Raw genomic sequence first — 21,252 nt, 5'->3', positions numbered from 1 at the left:
TTTGGGGTGGGCTTTTTGTGTTCAGTGTGCTGCAGGATGTCATAGAAAGGCATCTCTCTCAGCCAGAGGTCTTGCCATTCATTCACACGAATTGGGCAATAATTGGTTCAATTAATATAACTCAAGTGGACCTGGAACCAAGACCTTGTAATTCTTGTTCAGACCACCTCTTGGTCCGATAACCACTGCAGTAGGTATCGATGCACTACAGCCGGCTTGTTAAGCTATTCAGTTCAGAGTCCTTGCAGATTCTTCTGCAGCCCAAAGAAGATGGGTACTGAGCTAAAGGTCATGTTTATGGAATGCAATTCCTGATTTCTGGTGAGTAATTCCCGTTTGTGTTTGCGTTCGAGTCAACATCTCGGTGTGCTTCTGGATCTGTACCGCTGTGACAGCTTGAAAGTGAAGTGAAAGCTGAAATAGCTCTTAGTTGGCATGAAAGCTGCAGAAGTATCCCAGCTTTGAAAGTTATGCCCATGGGGTTTCTTTCCGAGAAAGGTCATGGAGTGGGCTTTTTACTTTGGTGCTGGGAGATACCAGGGAGGATCCATGAGCTGCTGTGAGACTGCAACAGCTCCGACCCCAACAGAACGCCAGGAAGTAGTGCTGCTGGTTGAGTTGGGCTACGCGATGAGCCGTAGGCGGTATCGGTGAGGCGGGTTAAAGGAAAAGCCAGAGTCGTACCTTTGCCCCTGCAGTTCACCGGTACAAGAGTGCAAACCCAGCTCAGTCAGAATGGCAACGACCCGCTTGCTGGCACAGGTGACTTCAGTGAGCCACGGTGGAAAGGGAAACGCCATATATAAAAGGAACAGAGCAGGGAAGAGGCGAGTTAGTGAAGAAGCGTTGAATAAGGCCGGTCTTAAAGTTCACGATTGGTGAACCACAGTAATTAGTGGCACCAAAGTCTCATTTAAGAGTAATTTTTCAGTGCTGACTGCAGTCCTTCAGTTCATTCAGAGACCTTCCCTCAGCAGCAGTTGAAGGGATTACTGTGAAGTTGCACAGTGGGGTGAGGATATGGTGAACTGACCTTAGTCAGCACTTCGCACATTCAGTTTGCCATAATCAGTCGCTTTTTCATCATAAACTTCGCAGGCTGTTCTGCTTCACTGAGCTCATCTGCTAAACCGGACAGTGTGCTGTGATTGTTTCAGCCTCAAGGATAGGCATGACCTGTTCCAACAGCAGAAAGACTTCTTGAAATATATTTTTTTAAAAAAACTCCTGCAAGGACATGGAAATGGATTTGTACAGAAATTCTGAACATTTCAATTTCATTTAAAACAAAAATATTTTTTGTTAACATCAAGAACCTTCCAGATTCAATTGTATGATAAATGTTAAAAAAATACATTTTAGTAAGTGGTGACTCATAAATGCATAACACATTTAAAATAGTGAGTCTAGGACGTACTTTGGAGACCTACTCTTTTCCTCTTGCACGGGAGTCGTGTTGAATGGCTCAGTCGTGGCTCGGCGGGGACTGCTGTTGCCTTGTTCCGTCGGCAGGGGGCACCCGCCTTCCGCGGTCACTCGCCAGCGATGCGATTCTTGCTCCTGCGCCGAAAACGCGCTTCTCGGCGGCTCCAGCTCAAGGCAAGAGTTCAGTAACCTGCTGCAGGGCGGTTTGGATGCGGCTGAAGCGCACAGCTTTCCTGGGGACCCTGCTGCTGGGGTGTCACCGCTGGGTGGCTGAACGCAGCAGGGGTCCGACAGGAAGATGGAGGGAGGGGACAGGTAAAACCCGCGCCTGCTCTTCGGTCCACAGTAACGGGGGGTGGGCTGTTCACAAGTGGGCAGAGCAGGATTGCAGTGATATGGCTGCTGGCTAAAAAAGCAGTTCCCTCCTTTTCGTTTGAAGTCAGCTGAAAGGGGGTCTCGCCAGAAGCACCTGGCAGCAGTGGGATTCGAACCCACGAAGAGACTGGAGCCTTAATCCAGCGCCTAAGACCGCTCGGCCACACTACCTGCTCTGCCCATTAAGCTTAAGCTAATATACTACACAGCAGGGTCAAATTAGCCACATTCACGTTTCATCAAGTCCACCCCTGTACCGTCTTGCCCTCTACTACAGCTTGTATCCTCTACGGTTGAAGGTTCTCCTCTCCTTTGCATGATAACGTACTTGTGCACGAGCTCGACGTTAATTAAAATAATAACATGGAGCAACTAAAACAAAGTCATCTTACAAACTTGAAGCAACCAGCTGACCGGCGCTCCCACCCGAGCCCGTGTAACCGGGCGGAACAGCCCGTGCGGGTCAGCGGGCACTCGGGCAGGCGGCAGGGAAGCGATCCGCCTCACGACCCCGCTCCGCTGTGCACCTACTGCGAGGACAGGCTCTCGACCAACCTCGGCTGTTTCCTCCCTTCCGCTCCTCCACCTGAAGCCCTCGTCCTCCAGACACGGCTGAGAGCAAGCGAAGGGCAGAGCCGTCAAGGACGAGACTCCACGTGATATTATTTCTACTACAATAATGCGAAACGAGGCTTATACTTTTAAGTGCTTTTGCACTTGCATACAGAATTAAATAAGAAGTTATGCTGTTTAAATAGTTACATTACCGATACATGTTAATACAGTATACTGAGCATTTAAGGAAAAAGTCACATTCACTAAATAGGCACAAATACTTTACTAATTAGGTGTCATTTTGTTTTTCATGACTGACCCTATATTCTAGCGATTTTGAATGCTGCTTGAGAACTAGATTTCCTCATGAAGAAGTTGTGCTGTGATTGAACCTGCTGAACAGCCTGTTGCAAATCAATGGACAAAAAACCCAGAGAGGCCGCCCTGCTGATCAAGGGAACGCCCTCTGGCCGCTGGGAACAGTCACCTCACCGCCAGGCTGCTCTCAGTCAGTTTCTCCATCTGGGAAGAGGTCCCAGCTCCACAGCTCGTCTCTGGAAAGACCCAGGCCAAGACCCTCCCGGGGTACCTCTGACAATTACTGCTCCCTTACGGTGTTCAATGACCGATTCCCATCCCCTTTAAAGAACAGCCCACCAGCCATTCACAAGAATGGAGATGAAAACAACCTTACAGAAACTTTTAATTTTTATTTTTCACACAATTAAAAAATGAACGCCACTATACAAATGGTTTTCTTGTAGCAGGTAACAATGCAGATCACACAGGTCTAAGGGCCCATTCCCACACTCTAGTATGCTCTCTGAAAGTGCTGCCAAAATTGCATTCATAAATTACTTTTATTTTTAAATGTATTTAACTTAAATTGCAACCGCCACTAAAAGCAGCAGTCATTTTTTCTTTTTCATAGCGGTTTAATTTCATGTTTTAGTTTTTGCTTATATGCAGATAGGCAGTAGCATGCAACCCCTGACGCAGGTGGTTTTTGGATCCGGTCTGTAATGTCGAGTTTGCTAGGTAAGAGTAGAGGTCTGTGTCCATATTTACACATTAAAATGCAGAGATCGATCCTGAGCAGTTCGGGTGTGAATTTCGGACACTGGCTGGCAGCTTTCCCCAGTCTCGGAGTTTAAAGGGAGATCCGGCTCGGTGGCCCCAGCGAGCTGCAAACGGAGATTCAGACTGCGTTCTCTTCCGTTCTTTCCCGCTCTGTGCTCACATTCCTAAACGCTGGCCGAATGTCAAAAGGAATGAAGTTTATTACTCAGACACTTCGAAAAAAAAAAAAGAAAAAATTAAAACAGGGAGAAAAAAAAAACATTTAAGCCAAGTAGCTGTAGGTATCCTTTTCTCCATCGACGCGTTCTAAATATTCCTTTTCTATCAGTATGTCGATGCATTTCTGGGGGCGAAAAAAAAACAGAAAAGTGGAAATGAGCAAAAAAAATAAAGGCAGGAGAGAGCAACAGTTTAAAGACACGCACCCTGCTCACTCCACAAGGACGTTAATAATAGATAACGCCACAACTCTAACCTGCCCTCCTACCCAGCCTGCCCATGTTCATTCTCAGCACGGACTGCAACAGCAAGCACTGAAGCAGCCCCAATCAAAATCATATTCTACTGCAGATCTAATCATGTCTAAATACGGAATATCTGCTACACAGAATCAAAAATGTGTTGCACATTTCACACCTTGGGGAGGAAAAAAAAAGTCAAACCAATGCACGGTTCAGTCTGAAAAAAAACAAGCTATTACAACCTTCTATAAAGTAACAAGTAATAGGTTTATACCATGCTGAAAAGAGAAGGAAGGAAACAAAGTTTCGGCCGTGTAGCCATTTCCAGGTGAAAGTGCAGCCTACACATGCTGACGCAGCTACCCACCTGAATTTCTATAAAGTACATTTTTACATCAGCTCAGGTGTCTGCTGTACTCTGCTGCATCCGAAACGAAATGAAGGCAAACCCTTTGTAAACGTCACTGACCGATCGCTCACTCACCTTGATTACGGGCACCCGGGGTTTAAACCTAGAGGACAGCTGGTTTAGTACCTCTGCAAGCAGCTGCTGGTGTTTTAAAACTTTCCTCATCTTCATGATTCTTACGATGGCAGCCTGCAGACGGAAAAGCTCATCGTTAAGCGTTCGGTCCAAGTGGCATCGCCCCTGCACGGCCGGCGGCCGGGGACGCCCACCTGGATCAGCAGCTTCCTGTCCTCCTCGATGTTTTTGTGAGTGGTCTCCTGCTCCTGCTTCTGCTCCGTCTTCATTGGCACATTGATGTTGACTCGCAACTTCTTACTGCAGAGATCACACAGCGCCCATCAACACCGCGCCCTCTGGCTCTCAGCAGGGACACACAGGCACCAAGCAAGTCCCCCAACCCCATGTTTCAGCAGCGATGTGCTTTCCAGTGTCACACAAAGGTCACATTTTATTCTCCACTCCTTTTCACTTTTTTTTCCATTAATAAACATTCATCTTTGATCATTCTCAATTAAGTCTTTGTTGCCACTGATGTATTGTGCACCATCGGTATAAACAGTACTGTCAAAAGTAAACCAGCAAAACGTTTATTCGCTATGCATCCACTAGATTCACGTATTCCTAATGACTTCAGAACCTCCACTGCTCCGTCTTTAATTTTTCACTATGTACCTTAACACCACTAGTTACTTACTTTTTGTATCCGAGAAAAAGTTTTATTAAAGTATCAGGCTTGAACTCAACTTCGTCAACATTTGCGTTTTCGTCTTCCAAGACCTACAAAACAAGAATCCAGCATCTTGGGATCAGGGGGGTCAAGAGAACAAGTACTCCTACACCACTTCTCAAAGCGAGGCCACATTCTGAACCGCAGGTGGTCACGAATTCACACGACTTGCACATACAATAGAACAAGGATATATATTGTTCCGGATGATTTTGTAGCAGGTTTACTGAAACAGAAACTACAGGAATTCATTATGCTTGCTGACCAAGTCAACATTCAAAATTCTATTTCTTTATTTTTTGAAAAACATACGGATTAACAGTGTTAAGCTTGGTTTGATGCTCTGGATCTGACTTGGAATTGGTTAGTACAGAAATCGGCAAATTTGAGTGTTACCCAAGTCAGCAGGTTGTTGTGATGATTGAACTAGTCCTTGAGAAGATGAAATTTAATGTATGTTAATGTACAAAACTGCACCTAATTCTGAAAACACATGAACCAAACTCTTAATTAAAACACCAAGAAGGCACGTAGTGGACACAGTTAAGAACTGTCCAAGTTATTTATACTTCGGTAGAAACCTTTTTAATGGCTTCTAGTACTGGTCAAAAAAGCAGTCCTTAAAAAAACAAACAAAAATAAAATAACTTACCAGTAATTTGGATTTTAATAGGATCTGTAATACCTGCACCAAAACATCCTGGAATAAAAATGAAAAATCTTTTAAAAAGTGACATTCACAGTCATCTGCATTAGTCCCTGTTGTACAAATTGTGGCAAACTATTATGTCCCTTTCAGAGATCCTGTTTCTCAAAACAGCTCAAGCCGAAGTGCAGTATGTTCCCTGTGCCCATGCTATTAAAAGCCCATACTGGTCAACATGGATTAACATGAACACCGGATAATCAAGTAACTTACATGTAGACGATTACCACAGCATATCCAACCTTGATTAGAGTGTGCAGAAGTTATGTCAGATTTCGAAATGTTTACTCACTTAATATTACACATTCAATTTTTATTTTTACATATTACCTTTAGTACACTTCTGGGAAGAGAAACTAAACAAAAACTCAAAAGAAGGAATATTGTGAATCATGAAGCAAATACAAGTTATAGTCAGCTGGACCTTGTATTGACATGGACAAAGAGGGCTTGAAAAATCCAAGAATTTCCAATATCGCGTTGCAAACCGCATGTTAACTTAGCAAAACCTCCATAAAAAACACAACTGAAGAGCTCCCTCCAGCATCCGCGACCAGGACCTGCGGGCACCTACTGTCTTAATCTGCGTGCTGTCCGTCAGCTGCTGCACGGTGTAGATGTCTTCCGTGTTGTACTGCAGGAGGATCGCCATCTGGAACGTGGACGCCTGCAGCGGGCGGGAGGGAGATCAGCATCACCCGCTGTCCAGCGCCTGGGCAGGAGCCGGCGCTGGAGCCCCCTTGGGGCAAAACGAAACCAAGGCGCCAAACATCTCTGTGCTCATCGCGGCATCACGAAGCAACGCGTGGCGCGGCTTTGCACACTGCGGAGCTCTCCGGGGCTGAAAGTCCCGAGCGTTCACAGAGGGCTGGGACCGCGGAATTATTTTTTGTACCACCCCGGAGGTAGCGAACAATTAAGTGTTACCCCTCATTTGTCTTCAGCTGCGCAGCTTTGTGAGCTCTTTCTAGGACAAACACAACCCAACAACTTCTAAACCCAGAGTGCACACTGAGTGCTCTTCTCTCAACAGAAATCCTACTCTTGCTGAACACAGACACGAAAAATCAAAACGTTTTTATACACACAGTGGCTCCTTTCATACAGACGCTCAACATAAACACGCAGATCAACATGCTCAAGGAGACTGGTCTATGGTCTTCAGCACCAGTTGGAATGAATCCACGGCAGGTGATCCGCACAGCTCAGTGGATGTGAAGCTGTCTGGAACACCTGTTTCCCACTGCTGCTGCCTGCCGATCGCTTTTCCCAGCCAAACTGGAAACCACCTGCCACTACGTTAAGCAGCATTTGTAACTGCACGCTAGAAACAATGCTTCATTTAATAAAATGACTTGCAGTGAACCTAAGTCATCTAGAACAGATATTGCTATCTGCACAGTCAGATATCCACGTCTTCACCACAGGATAACTCTTCTAAACTGAAGCAGGCATTGCAGTATCACCCTGCTGACAAAAATATATATATTCTGAACAAAATCTGGACATCAGAATTCTTCCATACTATTGCTGATCCTGGCGATGGAGAGCCCCAAATCCAGCAGATCTTTCAGTTAACCCTAAGTGCCTTTCTACTGAACACTGGGAACTGATTTAGGATTTTGTAAATATCTGTAGGTCAGATTTTCTGACATGTGTTTTATGTATTTGCAGAAATTAAAAAATGATTGTAAAAACAGTCATCTTCTTTTGGTATAGACAAGGGAAGGGGAGTCGTTAAACAGGATTAGTCACTGATGAATACAAAAACAACAGTGCCCAGGGCAGACACTGCCGACGGGCTCAAGAACAAGAAGCAGGAGAGGAGTCCAGGCAGAGCTGTGACAGAGAGCCCAGAGGAAACTCACCTGCAGGGTGTACCTGTTCTTAAAGCAGTTGGTGACCAGCTCTCCTTTCGATAACTGGTAGAGCCAGGTCAGCTTGCGCCCACTGTGTCTGCTGGCATAAAAGGCTGTGAATCTTTGGTAACTCCTTTCCAGCTGTGAAGAGGGACAATACAGGCAGGTTTAGAGAGGGAGAGAGAAAATGGAAACATCTGGCACATTAGTTCCTTTTTATCCCAGTAAACATTAGAATAACGTGCATGATGCATGCCTGTGTGGCATCTTCCATTCTTTGCCATTTGCTGTGGTTCTCCATAAAAGAACTGCGTACACAGTCTCAGGCCACCGATGTCAGCCTTGCCTAGCGAATATAACCCCTGTTCCACCCCAGTGCTGCTGTGTGTTCCCAGTGACTTCACAAGTCTTCATGAAAGACCAGGGCCTCCAACCTCACAGTGGCCAGGGCGGAGAACCAACCAAGGCAGACAGGGATGGGCGGACGAGGAGGAGCTGGGAAGAGTGTGTATCGGGACAGATTACCTCAGACGGCAAAGCAAACGTGCAGGACTGCTGGAATGGCCAGGAGCCCGAGCTGAGAACCTGTATGCTGAAATCCACTGGAAGACAGAGAGACAGAAAAGCCCAAGTTAAATGAGAGCAACACTAGAGCAGAGCCACTGTACCTCAGGAGGGAGCGGGCCCACTGTACCCCAGGAGTGCAGTGCAGGCGACAAAGGGCAGGAAAACACCAGCTTTCAGGTTCTCTCTCAGAGCTACAGTATCGTAAACAAGACTCATTTGACACTTTAATATAGTACTTACTTACTAGCTCATACATGCGTAACCTACCGTTTCTTTAAATAAAGTAGCCTGATGGAATTGTTTAAAATGAGTAAGGACATTGTTTCCAAAATTATTATGTCATTCATTCGGTAAGGAAACTGATACTTTCAGTCATGTAAAGAGTTTTGTATGTTTGTGGATTGCCAAGAGACATGTTTCTGTTTATCTGTAACATAGGAAAGCAATGATCCACTTAGTAATTGTACTAAATAATTAATTGTTTAAATAATCACACACCCTGATTTTTAGTTTGTTGAAAATTCCTAAAATGGTGACAATGTTTAATGAGAGTACTTTGAGAATATCAGAGCTTTTAGTTTTTGGATAACAGTAAGATTAATATCTCAAATATAATAAAATCTAAATACTCTGCTTTTAGATGTTCCCATTACAACATCTAGAGCATATAATGTTTTTTTAGTCACTGTCAAAGCTTATCCAGTCTCTGCACTGCTACTGTCAAATAAAACTGCTCTTACACTATTTCTAGAAGCCAGCTAAATGAGCAAAAGCTAACGGCAACCATAGAGCTGCAATCCAAATTATTTCAAAAATAACCACATCAGTATTGCTGCAATGTTGCCGAAGTGTATTATCTCTGCAATGTGGTGCAAAAGAAGAGAAACTGGAACTGAAGTTCTTCTGTATCTGTGACTGATATCACACCCTTAATGTAACCCTCCCTGGTGTTTTTCTTTCAGGGTGTCAGGAAGGGCAATACAGTGCCATCAGAGCTGCTTAGCTTTGTCTTTCAGCGAGACACTCACAGTCCAGGGGCTCAGAGTTGGACAGGTGCTTTTTAAACTGCTCGTTCAAGTCTTTGCTGACGCCGATGTCCTGGAACATGCGCTGCAGTTTGGAGGTGTACTCGAAGCCACATGCTTGCTGAAAGGAGAAGAGCACACTGTCCACGTCAGGGCCTCACCAACACTGCTGGCAGGGCAGCAGCAGCACCAACACAAAATACACCCCATGGGCTCTCAGGATCAATATGGATTTAGTGCTTGGAAATAGCAGCCAAACAAAAACACCACTGCAATGGGCCCTTGAAGGAGCTGAAACAAGTTTAAAAGATATCATTGGAACTCGTTCATACAAACTTCATTTGTAAGATAAAACTTTTTGTCCCATTTCTACTATTTCCTTTCCCCTGCTGAACCCCCAAAATCACATAAGAACCTACTAACAACAAAGATTAAGACATCATAATGTGACACTGCAAGCCTTCGGTGTCGTTAATAGAAAAGAAGCCCATAATTATTAAAATAAGATCCAAGCATAATCAATGACTTCCACTTATATCTACAAAGTGGATTCTGATTCCAAATACTTCAGGGATGTTTTTTATAGTCAAACATCTCCAAAAATACTGCCCAGCATTCAAGGTGCAGTATATTTAAAAAGTTGAATAACCCAAGAACCTAACACTTATTACTAACATGTTTGGTACAATGTTTTAATTAAAACTGGCAAACAGCATTTTTTGCTGAGCATAGTCAAACAAGAATGAACTGCAAGCTATCACAAGGGACAGTCTTGACAATCATTCTTTACCCACGGGTCTATAAACCAGGTGGCAATTGTCAGAAAGTCAGAAAGCATAAGATGTTCACCAATAAGGCATCTGCTGTGTGCTTGTATTCTAATAAAAAAAAAAAACAATCATCTGAGACAGCCAAGTCTGAACAGCTCAAAAACATTAAACCGGTGCAGACAACGCGTTAACTCGGTCAAACCTTTAGCTTGGAGATCATGCTGGCCTCTGCATCATCACTGGCACTGTTCTGATGCACCAATCTCTTTGCTAGCATTTTGGCATAAAATTTTTGAAACACATCTTTGTCTTCAATGTATTTAAAGACCACCATCTGCAAAAGGGAGGAAGGAAGACAAGGAAGAAGTTCAGAGCCACAGAAAGCGCAATATAATAACAGGTTTGCAGGACTCTGGAAGTAAATTTAAGTGTGGCTATCTTTAAGAAACTTCAAATGTTTAAATGTCACTCTGGAAAATACTCTAACCCTACAGCAACGTAAATCATACACCATTTCTTAATGTCAGGATTTGTGGGGAATGGTCAGATTTCTTATTCATGTCCGCAACAACAAAAACATGCAAAATCAGGAAGCAGCCGTGAAGATTTCACAAAACCTACCACTTGGTTTAAGGTGTCCTCCAACTCTGCCTCTTCAGGGTTTTTAGAGCTAAAAGAAAAACACTCAAATTACAAACGAGTTCGAGTCGAGCAGAAGACCTCTCCGAGTCACGTTTCGATGTTTCTGCCGATGCGTAGGAGAGCTATGAGGGGGTCTTGCTCATTTAGAGCCGACGCACCCACCCAATCCTGAAGCACACCACGCCTTGTGCACCGCGCACTCGTGTGCTTTGGAAAGGCAAGCGCACAAAAAAACCTCACAAAGACTTAAAATGCTACCAGCTACACTGCTTTGAAAACTTCCTTTGAAGAGGAGTCAATCTACACATGAAACCCCTTCAGGGAATGAGCCTACAGCGCAGGTAGGCAGTGCTGCTTACAGTCTGAGCGTGTTGTAAACAATCAGGAAAGGAAACAGTCTGACCACTGGTGATAACAAGGGTTGGGGGGAAACTCGAAAATGAATACAAAATTGAGGCTTTTCGGTATTCTTTTTTTGTTTTTATAACACACCCGTATAACACCTGTTAGCCCAGGTGTTCCTAACAACAAGGAATGATCAGACTCGCGCTGCAGCACGGCTCTCAAAATCAATCTCCCCGCTGTCCAATCGTTCCGCTCTCTCTTCCTGGTTTGGGTCACAACTTTTGCCTCTCGTTTTAAATCGGAACGAGTCGACTCGTGTTTCTGCACACGTTTCCGGCCGACCCGTCTTCTTCGGCGAATGGAACGCGCCGCAATCTTACGTCCAGCAAACATCGGCGGCGGTTTGGGAACTGGCTGTGCCGCCTGCGGGAGCTACAGAGACACAGGGCACAGCCGGGACAGAGGGGCGCACCTTTTCTTCAGCAGGGAGTCACAGTACCGCGCCAGCAGCTCTGGAGACTTGCTCGAAGACTGGGCCATCTTGGTCACGGCATTGTTATTAATAAACCGACCGCAGGCCTGCAGGGGGAGACGGAAAGGTCCATTATGGGGAAAAACAAAACAGCGCATACAAGATCTGGAAAGAGCCTGAGTCTTAGAGGAAAACGCAGTAACATGAGGCATTTAGTAACATACCTTGTCTAATGCAGCCACAAAGCCGGCATCATTGTTGAACGCTGACATTACTAGTGCATTGTACTTCTTGTGAACGTCCAAAATAGTCTGTACATACATCTTGGGATCCTGCAGGTATTGAAAATGCACACGATGGTTATTCCCAGTCAGCTCAATAACACACCTGTACAGGATGGCCACCACAGACAGTGAGCTAACCGTTAACAACACATAATAACGGTTACCTTTCCGGAATTACAAACTTTGTTAATGAACCAACACTGCAGGAATCATCACACCCATCTGAACAGTGTCCAGTGCCCAAGTGCTGGAAGTCTTAGTTAGGGGGGTGAAACCACCACTGACCTCCGAGTGGCTCACAATGTTAAACTCCACCCCACTGGAGTGAACTCTAAAGAGCACACACCGAGAAACGTCTGCACAATGAAGTGAGTGACGCACAGATCCAAAAGTTTAAAAGCGCAAATCAATGCGATTCTCCAAAAACAATGGAAGACGACAATTCGGAAAGTTCAGGGCTATTTGCCGGATTCATGTCCGGTAAAAAACACAAGGAGTGACAGTCCAAAGGCACTTTCACAGGGTGATGAAGAAAACAGTCATGCCTTTAACAGGGGTCAATCAACAGAGTGCAGTTTAACACAGGACAGGGATAGATAAGTAAGGAATGGACAGTGTGGAGACAGGCTGTGTGGGTTATGCTATGTAAAACAAGCAGGACATTTTATAAACGTCCTGGTCAGTTATGCAAAATGTCTTTGAGGATTTATAAGCATGCTTTCCTAGCACATTAGGAACAGCACTCCGGCATTTTTAAATCAAGTTGTATGCTAAAGAGTACTTCTTTTTAAACAGAAAGTGAAAGGATATTTGGCACCTATTTCTGCAACAGATCAGCAGGAATCCCTCACATGTACTCTATGATGTATCTTTTGCAGTACAACCACACTTGTGCTCTCTCTTGGTCCAAGATGTATTTGAGGAACAAAATCCCATTTCAAATGCACTCCCTAAACCTGAAATTTCCAACAATGGAGAAATATGTACTATACTGGCTCCATCATGAATTTTAAAAATAACACAAAACACGAATAACTGTTAAGTTACTTAGGTCTAACATTAATAAACAAAAATAACATTGCTACATTTTGCATTGGACAGAAGAAAAGAAACGACCAATATCTCTGAAGCTCTGGATAAGTGACAATTAATGAAACAAACTTGACTAAAGCTTTGTTTCAGAGGAATCGTGTTGCTGGGCAACAATCCTGGATACTGGTAGCAAATTCTTCTACTGTAATCATGTCAGAATTCAAGCAGTCCAGGTGGGGCAGAACTCAAGCAGTGCCAGAGGCCAGGCGGGGCAGAATTCAAGCAGTGGCAGGGGCCAGGTTTGACAGCCAAAGCAGACTCGGAGGGCCCCCAGCATCTTCTAAGACCCTGAAACACAACTGCCCTGTCTTGTCTCCTTACTGAACGCAATGGGTGAGCAATGTCCCATCTGTCTTAGCCCTATGCAAACTACAACAGAAGGCCGAGGTCACCTGTACCAAGAGGCGCCAACCTGTTGCCAACCAGACTCCAGAGTTGAATCCACCACACAACGGCCTCACAAAAACCACAAGGAAAAACACCCACATGGCAACAAAATCTCCCGGAACCCGCCCACCCATCAACACCTCCAGCCTTCCACTCCTCTCCCCGGAAACGAGCAGGTCCTGCAGAAAAGCCAGCTCCCTCCCCGGACCGCTACTCTGACTGCAGTACTTACATTGAGGGCGGCTTCTCCACACTTCTCAATGGCAGCGAGTCCCTGGTTGTGTATGTGCGTCTCCAGCAGCTTCTTTAACTCCCCCAGACCGTCCAGGATTCTGGAGACCAGATTGTACATCCGGCCCAAATCTGAGGAGCGAGCAAGCAGCAACACTGAGACTGCTGCTCCGGATATTCACGGATTTCCTGATTAATTTAACCAGAGCAAACTCCCCTGTAACTGAAGGCACTTGTGTTTTATCAATTCAATGAGTATTAAATAAAAATAAAAACAATAACAATAAAAAAAGTAACATTAACATGGCAATAAGCCATCTGTTAATATGAGATAGAAGATAAAAAAGTAGAAAAAAGGTGCATAACAAAATACTGAGGTTACTGTTACTAATTAGCCTGGGATGAAGAATTACATTTCCAGCTGTTTTACACAGCAAGACCTTTTACCAAATCAATCCGATTAAAGTTGCAATGCTGCACCTAAAACGTTAAGTCAATGACACTGTTACGTTAACTGTTGCGTCTTAGTTCATTGCTGCTTTTTGTCTACTGTCTCTGTGTGCTGAGAAAAAAAGAAAAAATTAAAAGTATAACCAAATCCAACTTCTTGAGGAGATGGACACTGACAGTTACTACCATTTCAAATGACATAAACCCCCTCAGTCAGTGCTGCATCATCACCAATAGGGCTACACTGGTTTTCATTGCGGTCATCTGAGATTTATGAACTCCGCTACACCAGCGTGTGAGTAACAAAACCACAAAGAACCTCTTTTTTAGCCAAACCACAGGTTTAAGGGCTTATGTGTGATGCTAGGTCAATCATCCTCAGCTAAGATGGATTATAGATCAAAGCAGATATCTGTCGAGTCATACAGGCAACTTTTTGACCTTGATATTCAGCGCCACACTGCATTCAGTAAACCCGGCCTCTTACATATGCATCTTCCCTAAATATGTTCCTCTTCAGAAGATGGAATGACAAAGCGCTGATTTCCATGGCCAGGCGTAGAAGGCCTGAACAACCTGACCCCCCCCTCGCCCCCAAACGAGCCATTAAGGTCGGAGGGAGAAGAGAGAGACGGGGGCCAGGGCCGTGCAATGGGGGTGAAGAGTCTGTCTCCAGCTCACCTTCGTTCTTGTCGGCGTCCAGCAGGTTCTGGAACTCGGTGTGGAAGATCTCCAGGTGCTTCTCGATGAGGACCTGCTCACACTTGCGCGCCAGCTCGTCCTGCGTGCTCTCGTGCAGGTAGACCTGCACTCGCCTCTGCTCCTCCAGCAAGCGGGCCTCGGCCTGCGGGGGGACAAGCGCAGAGGACACTCGGGGGGCTCCAGCAGGGTCACGGACGACAGGAGGCCAGCCCGCCCGTCCGCCGCGCTCGCAGCTAGTAGCCGTTTCTTGAAAGAAACCGGGCTATCGGCTTTAACCCCCATGGCTCGTTCCGTATCCCCGCGAGCCCCGCAGACGCGGCGTGCTTTCCTCCGCAGGCAAATGTGTGGGGAGACAGCTCCACAGAAAGGGGCTGAACGCCAACAGCTCAAGCTGCCTTTATCCCTAAAATCCGAGTCTCGCCAACAGACAACTGAGCTTGCAAATGGAGTGGGGGGCAACATCTGCTCTTAAATTATACTTGCTTCACTTATTTTCCCCGCGATGTGGGGAGAAACTTGCCATTCCATACATTTACAGAGCTAAAGATATGAAAGGTGCTTTTACTAGCATCAGGAGTGCAGAAAAGGAGATAAGGAAAAGCCTTAAACATTCATTTCTTACAAATATTTTTATACAGAAGGAGTGACTGGTAATTTCAGAATTGGTTTTATTCTTATGCTGATGTGCCTGTTCAGAGAAGAGCAGCCTTGTTCCCAGTCACGTGTCCACACATTCTGATTCAAGGGCTCACCTTTTTCATGTACTCCGTAACAGGATTTTGTTGCAAGAACTCTGTGCTTTCCCTGGTATAAAACCGCTCGGTATCTGCTAGGAACTGAGTCTCAAAGTATTCTTTGTACACAGATAATGTAGGTCCCTTTGCAAAGGCATCATCTTCATTCAACCCAAGTTCAACTGTAAGGGAAGACAAAAACATCAGCAGGACTTTGGAAAAGCCAGATACCAGCATCGCTTATGCAAAATAAAATTCAAAAAATAAAAGCCTGGCTCAATCAGCGCTCAGCTCATAAAGCTTTGATGGAAGGTATTGTGATGCACCTGTATCAGACTTTCTCAATATTTGCTGCTAGATAAATGTTGGCAATGAGGGTGAGGAACTATCTCCAAGGCAGCTGGGATTTTGTCCGCATCAAACGCAATGAACGCAGTCTCCGGAAATAAAGGAGCAGAGTGATCTTAGTTTCTTGCCTTTCCAGACTCGAACATCATACAAAAAACAAAAACAAAATGCACTAGAACATTTACCATAGGACTGGACTACTCCACTGATCAGCCTTGTGTTGATGGTCTCCCCATTCCTTTCCTTTTCAATCAGCTTCAATACTGCATTCGTCACCTGCAGAAGAAAACAGGTTGGGCAGCACGTGCATGAGTCATCTCAAGGAGCAGACCTCAACACGCTGTGCATGCAGCACATTGCGTTTGTCAGAATTTCAATGCATAATTGTACAATAAGTAGATACACCTAATGAAAGAATTTAAAAAGAGCTTCAAAATTAAATATAATGGGAAAGCACTACAATGAATATGAAGTGATTTGCCTGTGCAAATGTGATTAAAATCGGTATTTTTCCAATATTACAACAACAATCAGCCTCCATGGGCCCAAACATCAGCTGCTCAGTTTATAACAAGATACCCCACTGTACCTCAACTGTTCAATTTCGCCCATTTCAAAAACCGGAATTCCCAAGAGGATTCAGCTTCCTAATTTTATTTTTCCAAGACACGACTGCATCAAAAACCAAATGTTTATGATCTTCATGCATGGCGCTTGAAGCATGTAGAGGCACAACAGATCATGCCTTTGTCCAGCAGAAGCTGAAAGACGTCATGGACTGATTCATTCTTTAATAAAACTTTACTCACTTGGTCTGCTGCATCTAGTCAGTGTTACACCAAAAGCTTTACCACTGTTTAAGACAAAGGTGAGGAAAATCCTCAAAACAAGCGGACTTACTTGTTTATTTAAAGGTCTAAATAAGCATTCTCTCCATGTCACCAAGGCGAGCTGGAAAAGAAAAACAGCTTATTCTGCTTCTGTGCAAGTGTGGCTTGGATACAGGAAAAGAACTGTGGAAGCAAACCGACTGTGCAATTCAACTACCCACCCCTTTCAGACAGTTTAACAATAATCTTCCACAGCCCTTTCCTAGTCCAAGTCATTTCATTTTCACTTACAATAAAAAAGCCATTTTTTGCTACTTGAGGAATTAAAAAAAAAACAGGACTAGATTGTAATTAAATGTATTTCACAATAAAACTCTTGTTGCACATCCATTAAGAAGGAGCATGCAGAAGTCAGGGTTCTCTGATGCCCCCATGCATAAGGAAAAATAAGAAGCCTAATCTCTCATTTTTCAAGATCACCGATTTATACAGGATAGGCCAAAAGTCTAGCAGGTGCCTTCTTTTTATTCCCTCACCGGGATTCCCTAAACGCTGTCTTTTTACCTGACCTGGAGACCTCACTAAGGTATGTGGGCACAAATCGTTTACCACTACAGTTCCCTACCCATCTATCCCAGCAGCGAAGCCTGGAGTGTGGAAGGAGATAAAACAGGTTTGACAGCGCAAAAGAGTTCGAACGATTATTGTTCTTTCCTATTGGAGATGAAAACGTACACGACCTCAAGACCAGTGCGTGAAATTCAGTAGCAGGTTATGTTGCAACAACAACAACATCCCCCTGATAACAGGGCGGCCCCACTGACGGCCTCCGAGCAGCGGCGGGAGCCGGACCCCCGGGGCCGCGTGGGGGAAATGAGCAGATTCTCACCGAGTAGATTTCGTAGATTCCCTTGCGTCCCTCGTCACATTCGCGGCGGACCCAGTGTCGGTTGAGGTAGGCGCAGATACCGTTCAATACTTTGCTGGAGAACCTGTAGTCCTCCCACTGCTGCGTGTAGAACTTGAGAACGCTCTCGTCCATCAGGTCTTCCCCGTCCTGGGGCAGGGAGACAAGGCACGGCAAGTTCAGAGTCAGGAGCGGCCTGCAACAGGCTCGCCTGTGCCAGCGCTGCACTGCAGAAAGCCAAGGAGGAACAGGAACGAAGCGCAGCGCCATCGCTGCGTACCTGCTCTCACCACTCAAGCTCTCCTGCACACAGCTGAAGACGTTTCACTCATCCCCCATCTCTTCCTGGGGCTAGAAACAAATACTGCACTTAGCTGGAATAGAAAATCTTTACGAACAAAAAAAAAAACAGAAGAAAATGACAGTTTGACAGTGAGAGCACCATTACTGGGAGGCCACAGCAGTGACTCAGACCTCGGAAAACCAAAGATGACTTCTACCAGAACGCACCAGAATGAAAGGAAAGAGCCAAGGTGATTACAGCTTCAGCTCTCCTTCTAGCCCCAGTTTCATTTTATTCCGTTTCCACCTTCAAATGTTCTCTTCCCACGGCAGATAAACACACCCGGAGGAACAGGTCAGCTCGCTGCGCTGGAGAGGTAAGACAGACGGGCAGCGAGGTGGACCTGGAGCAGATACCTTGAGCAGGTTTGTCAGGTAGTTCTTCAGGAATTCCTTCAGTCTCTTGTAGAGCTCCAGTCCCACAAACTGAGCCCCTCCGGGGGTCTGTGCCTTCTTGGAAGGCCGGGAAGGGGGAACCCCAGCACCTCTGGCCTGGTTTGACTGATGCACACTGGTACAGTAGTTGTAGACATGTCTGAAGGGCACGTTAAGGCATGAACATGTGCTCACGATGCAGCGCTATATGTAACACACACAAGGACCTGGACGTCAAAGCACACTGTGCAATGACATTCGGTCAATAGAAGGACATTGTCTTAAAGGGGAACTGCAACCTTTTTAATATTTCCAAAGCCTTTCTTCTCTTTTCATCAGGGAATAAACCCTTACTTGTTCCTTTGCAGCCTACGCATGCTGACGCAGCTCCCTACTTGAACAAAGTTATTACAAAACAACTATGGCTGCACTACAGGTGTGTGCCTGCTGTCACTCTGTGACTGTGTTCAGCCAACACAATGATCCACGCCTGAAACTCCACAGCAACGCTGCGAGCAGCCGATCCGGTCTCTGACACGCGACACTGCGGTTCCTCATTCCTTCAGCACCCGTTTCACACTGCAGAAGGTCTCCCACCTTTCAGCTCAGCGAAGGTTAAGATGAGACAAAAGCAGACACACAGGAATGCTGCGATTTGACATGGACATGATTTTGTGCTACATTTTTACTTCCGTGCTGATAAGGAGTTTTGCGCTGTAGACTATAGCCCTTAAAAAAAGATCTCTTGTCCAGTCAATAAAAAAAACAACATTCGATTTTTCTTACATTAACAAGAAGATAAAAGTGAGCCAGTAACTGCCTGCTTCTAAATGTTAATTTTAGTAACCTTTTAAGCACTTCCCTTGCTGAGAAATTACAAAAGCAGTACACCTACACTTATTTAAAAAAAAACGATTTCAGACTTGAACAAAATAAGGGAATCCCCAACACACAAGCTGAAAAGAAGAAAGCCATGTTACAAAAACAGGATGGACGGCTCAAATAAAACAACCTGTGAAGTAATTCCTATGAATTTTATACGGGTTAACTTTCACCTCAGGCTGAGCAGAATTCTACTCATAACGCAGGCTCCTGGTGGCAACACTTAAAAACAGCTGGACAGTGGCTCTTTCAGAGGCACGCACAAGCACTCAAGCTTCCTTTTAACAAGGAAACATTTTCTGTCGTCGTGCTGCTAGATGCAGCCGGTCTGACACCTGACACCCGAGTCGCTCTGAAGGTGTGTGTGTGTGTCTTTGCTTTTATTCAGAACAACCATTTCCCACAAAGCTAAGAAAACAGGAGAAAGCAGAAAATTTGGGAACGTCAAGCATTTTTTAAAAGGCAAAACCTGTCCTGATCAGCTCTGTAACTTTGAAAGTTTCAAGCTTGCCTGTATTGTCAGTCTGCCTTTCCCATCCTTAAAAAAAAAAGTGTCAGTGATACATCGTCAAAGAAGTGTGAACTGAAACGGCGCGTTTGCATTCGAGGGAGAGCAAGATCGCAAGAGCTCGGCACGAGATGCGCGAGCAGGCACGCAGACCCCCCAGCTCCTGCCGGGAACGCCAAGCGAGGACCAGAGCCGTAGGCAGCGCTGACGAGAGCCAGCAGAGAGCGGACACGAACGGACGAAGGCCTGAGTCGTGAAGTCGTGAAGAAAGGTGCCGTTCTCAAAGGAGAGAGGGAGAAGAAAACGTCCACAGGGACCGAAGCCCCGAGTCACTGAGGGCAGGGGGAGAGGCAAGCCCTTTTAGGGTTCTGGAAGAGAAGAAAATCCAGACTCGAGGCAGACTTCTCAACCGCTTCCCTGCCTGCTGTGAGCCTGGGGACAACATTTCCGACAACAGCAACCGAAGGCCAAAGCTGGCCTTCAAGGCAAAATGTCTGCTGCATTCAAGTTTGTGCTTTCCTTTTTAATGTACGTCATTACACACATACACCGTATGTTCAGGACACACGATCTTCAACGGCATATTCATTTTGTAGATTTCTAATTAACTCAATTAGCAAAACTCTTATGCTTATTGAGACTATTTTATTATATATATATATCTTTCAAAAGAAAACAAACTGCCTCCAAATGCTGACTCTCCTACACATCCCCACACTACAGATCTCACTTCTGCTTAGTCTGGGGACCAAGTGTAGAACCTGCAGCCCAAAACAACCCCTGGCGTTGAGGACCTTGACATGAGAGCTATGCTACTTCTTACACAGCCTTTAGATAAGGTTTACACCACCTTGTGATGCCGGTAGTTAAGCTAAATAACCATTTTATTATGTCTGCATAACCATTTGTGCTTTCACAAAGGCGAATGTCCTTTTTTAACACTTAGAAATCCACACTAAAGGCAGAGCACACAGCACTTCAGCTCACACTGCCGAAACGTTGTGCTTTCTTTCTTCTCTTTTCAGCATGGAATAAACCTATTACTTGTTCCTTTGGAGAACACATTCTAAGTCTGGTCTTAGCTTTTTTTATTGAACTACTGTCTAGATGCTTCAACTTTACCTGTAATAAACACCTTTCTGATGACAGATCAATTTGGAAGAGATAAACTTACTTTTCAATGGGGCAACACATTGGTATAATTTAGAATGCAATATCAAATTATGTTAAAGCAACAAATCACCACAAAATCAGAAGCAAATGAATGTTTTTTCCCCCACTGTTGTATTTGACAGGGATAATCTTAGTATTGTATAAGTTCAGACATTACCGTTTTACTACTCAAGACCCCAGTCCATGACGGGAACAGTTGCAAATACGACCCAATCATGTTCAGCATTTCCTGCAGACAATAATAGGGGCTCTGATTTAAAAATACATGCACGATTACTAGCCAGCGCCAAGTCACTGACATCCACCTGCTACCCCCCCAGACACAACTGTTCTCTGCCCTGCTACCCCCACAGACACCACACAGCTGTTCTCTGCCCCAGGTGATTCACCTGGCACCCAGACCGTTTGGTAGTGAAGCAGGAACACAGCAATGGGCCTACTCAGGAACAGTTAGCAAGCACATGAGCGTATGACACATTGGCCAGGGGCGACTGCGACATGAAGAACAGAGATGAACAGCGAGCAGGGC

At 45.1% G+C, this 21,252-nt stretch overlaps 1 protein-coding gene and 1 non-coding gene across 4 annotated transcripts in view; both read right to left on the bottom strand.

Annotated features, from left to right (window-relative positions):
• Nucleotides 1–1,895: 1,895 nt before the first annotated feature.
• Nucleotides 1,896–1,971, bottom strand: trnal-aag (transfer RNA leucine (anticodon AAG)). Its single transcript has one exon. It is a non-coding gene; the product is annotated as a tRNA-Leu (tRNA).
• A 1,074-nt stretch (nucleotides 1,972–3,045) lies between these two features.
• cul1b (cullin 1b) overlaps nucleotides 3,046–21,252 on the bottom strand; it is a 40,952-nt gene continuing 22,745 nt past the window's right edge. For 2 of the 3 annotated variants that reach the window (XM_006634484.3, XM_015354731.2), the window contains exons 3-22: nucleotides 18,143–18,320; nucleotides 17,426–17,593; nucleotides 16,607–16,657; nucleotides 15,892–15,982; nucleotides 15,377–15,540; nucleotides 14,604–14,766; nucleotides 13,474–13,604; nucleotides 11,703–11,810; nucleotides 11,479–11,585; nucleotides 10,641–10,689; nucleotides 10,222–10,353; nucleotides 9,253–9,370; nucleotides 8,183–8,259; nucleotides 7,667–7,798; nucleotides 6,373–6,465; nucleotides 5,745–5,792; nucleotides 5,060–5,142; nucleotides 4,575–4,680; nucleotides 4,381–4,494; nucleotides 3,046–3,778 (exon numbers count right to left, since the gene is read on the bottom strand). In XM_006634484.3, coding sequence (XP_006634547.1) covers nucleotides 3,698–3,778; nucleotides 4,381–4,494; nucleotides 4,575–4,680; nucleotides 5,060–5,142; nucleotides 5,745–5,792; nucleotides 6,373–6,465; nucleotides 7,667–7,798; nucleotides 8,183–8,259; nucleotides 9,253–9,370; nucleotides 10,222–10,353; nucleotides 10,641–10,689; nucleotides 11,479–11,585; nucleotides 11,703–11,810; nucleotides 13,474–13,604; nucleotides 14,604–14,766; nucleotides 15,377–15,540; nucleotides 15,892–15,982; nucleotides 16,607–16,657; nucleotides 17,426–17,593; nucleotides 18,143–18,320 — 2,194 coding nt within the window. In that variant the 3' untranslated portion in view covers nucleotides 3,046–3,697. The remainder of the gene's footprint in view (nucleotides 3,779–4,380; nucleotides 4,495–4,574; nucleotides 4,681–5,059; nucleotides 5,143–5,744; nucleotides 5,793–6,372; nucleotides 6,466–7,666; nucleotides 7,799–8,182; nucleotides 8,260–9,252; nucleotides 9,371–10,221; nucleotides 10,354–10,640; nucleotides 10,690–11,478; nucleotides 11,586–11,702; nucleotides 11,811–13,473; nucleotides 13,605–14,603; nucleotides 14,767–15,376; nucleotides 15,541–15,891; nucleotides 15,983–16,606; nucleotides 16,658–17,425; nucleotides 17,594–18,142; nucleotides 18,321–21,252) is intronic. The other variant, XM_015354734.2, reaches the window with a different exon arrangement.

The sequence above is a fragment of the Lepisosteus oculatus genome, chromosome 6 (assembly GCF_040954835.1).
Source record: "Lepisosteus oculatus isolate fLepOcu1 chromosome 6, fLepOcu1.hap2, whole genome shotgun sequence".
NCBI lineage: Eukaryota > Metazoa > Chordata > Actinopteri > Semionotiformes > Lepisosteidae > Lepisosteus > Lepisosteus oculatus.
Note: the sequence above shows the minus strand (reverse complement) of the source record. Positions and strands in the feature narration are given on the sequence as shown.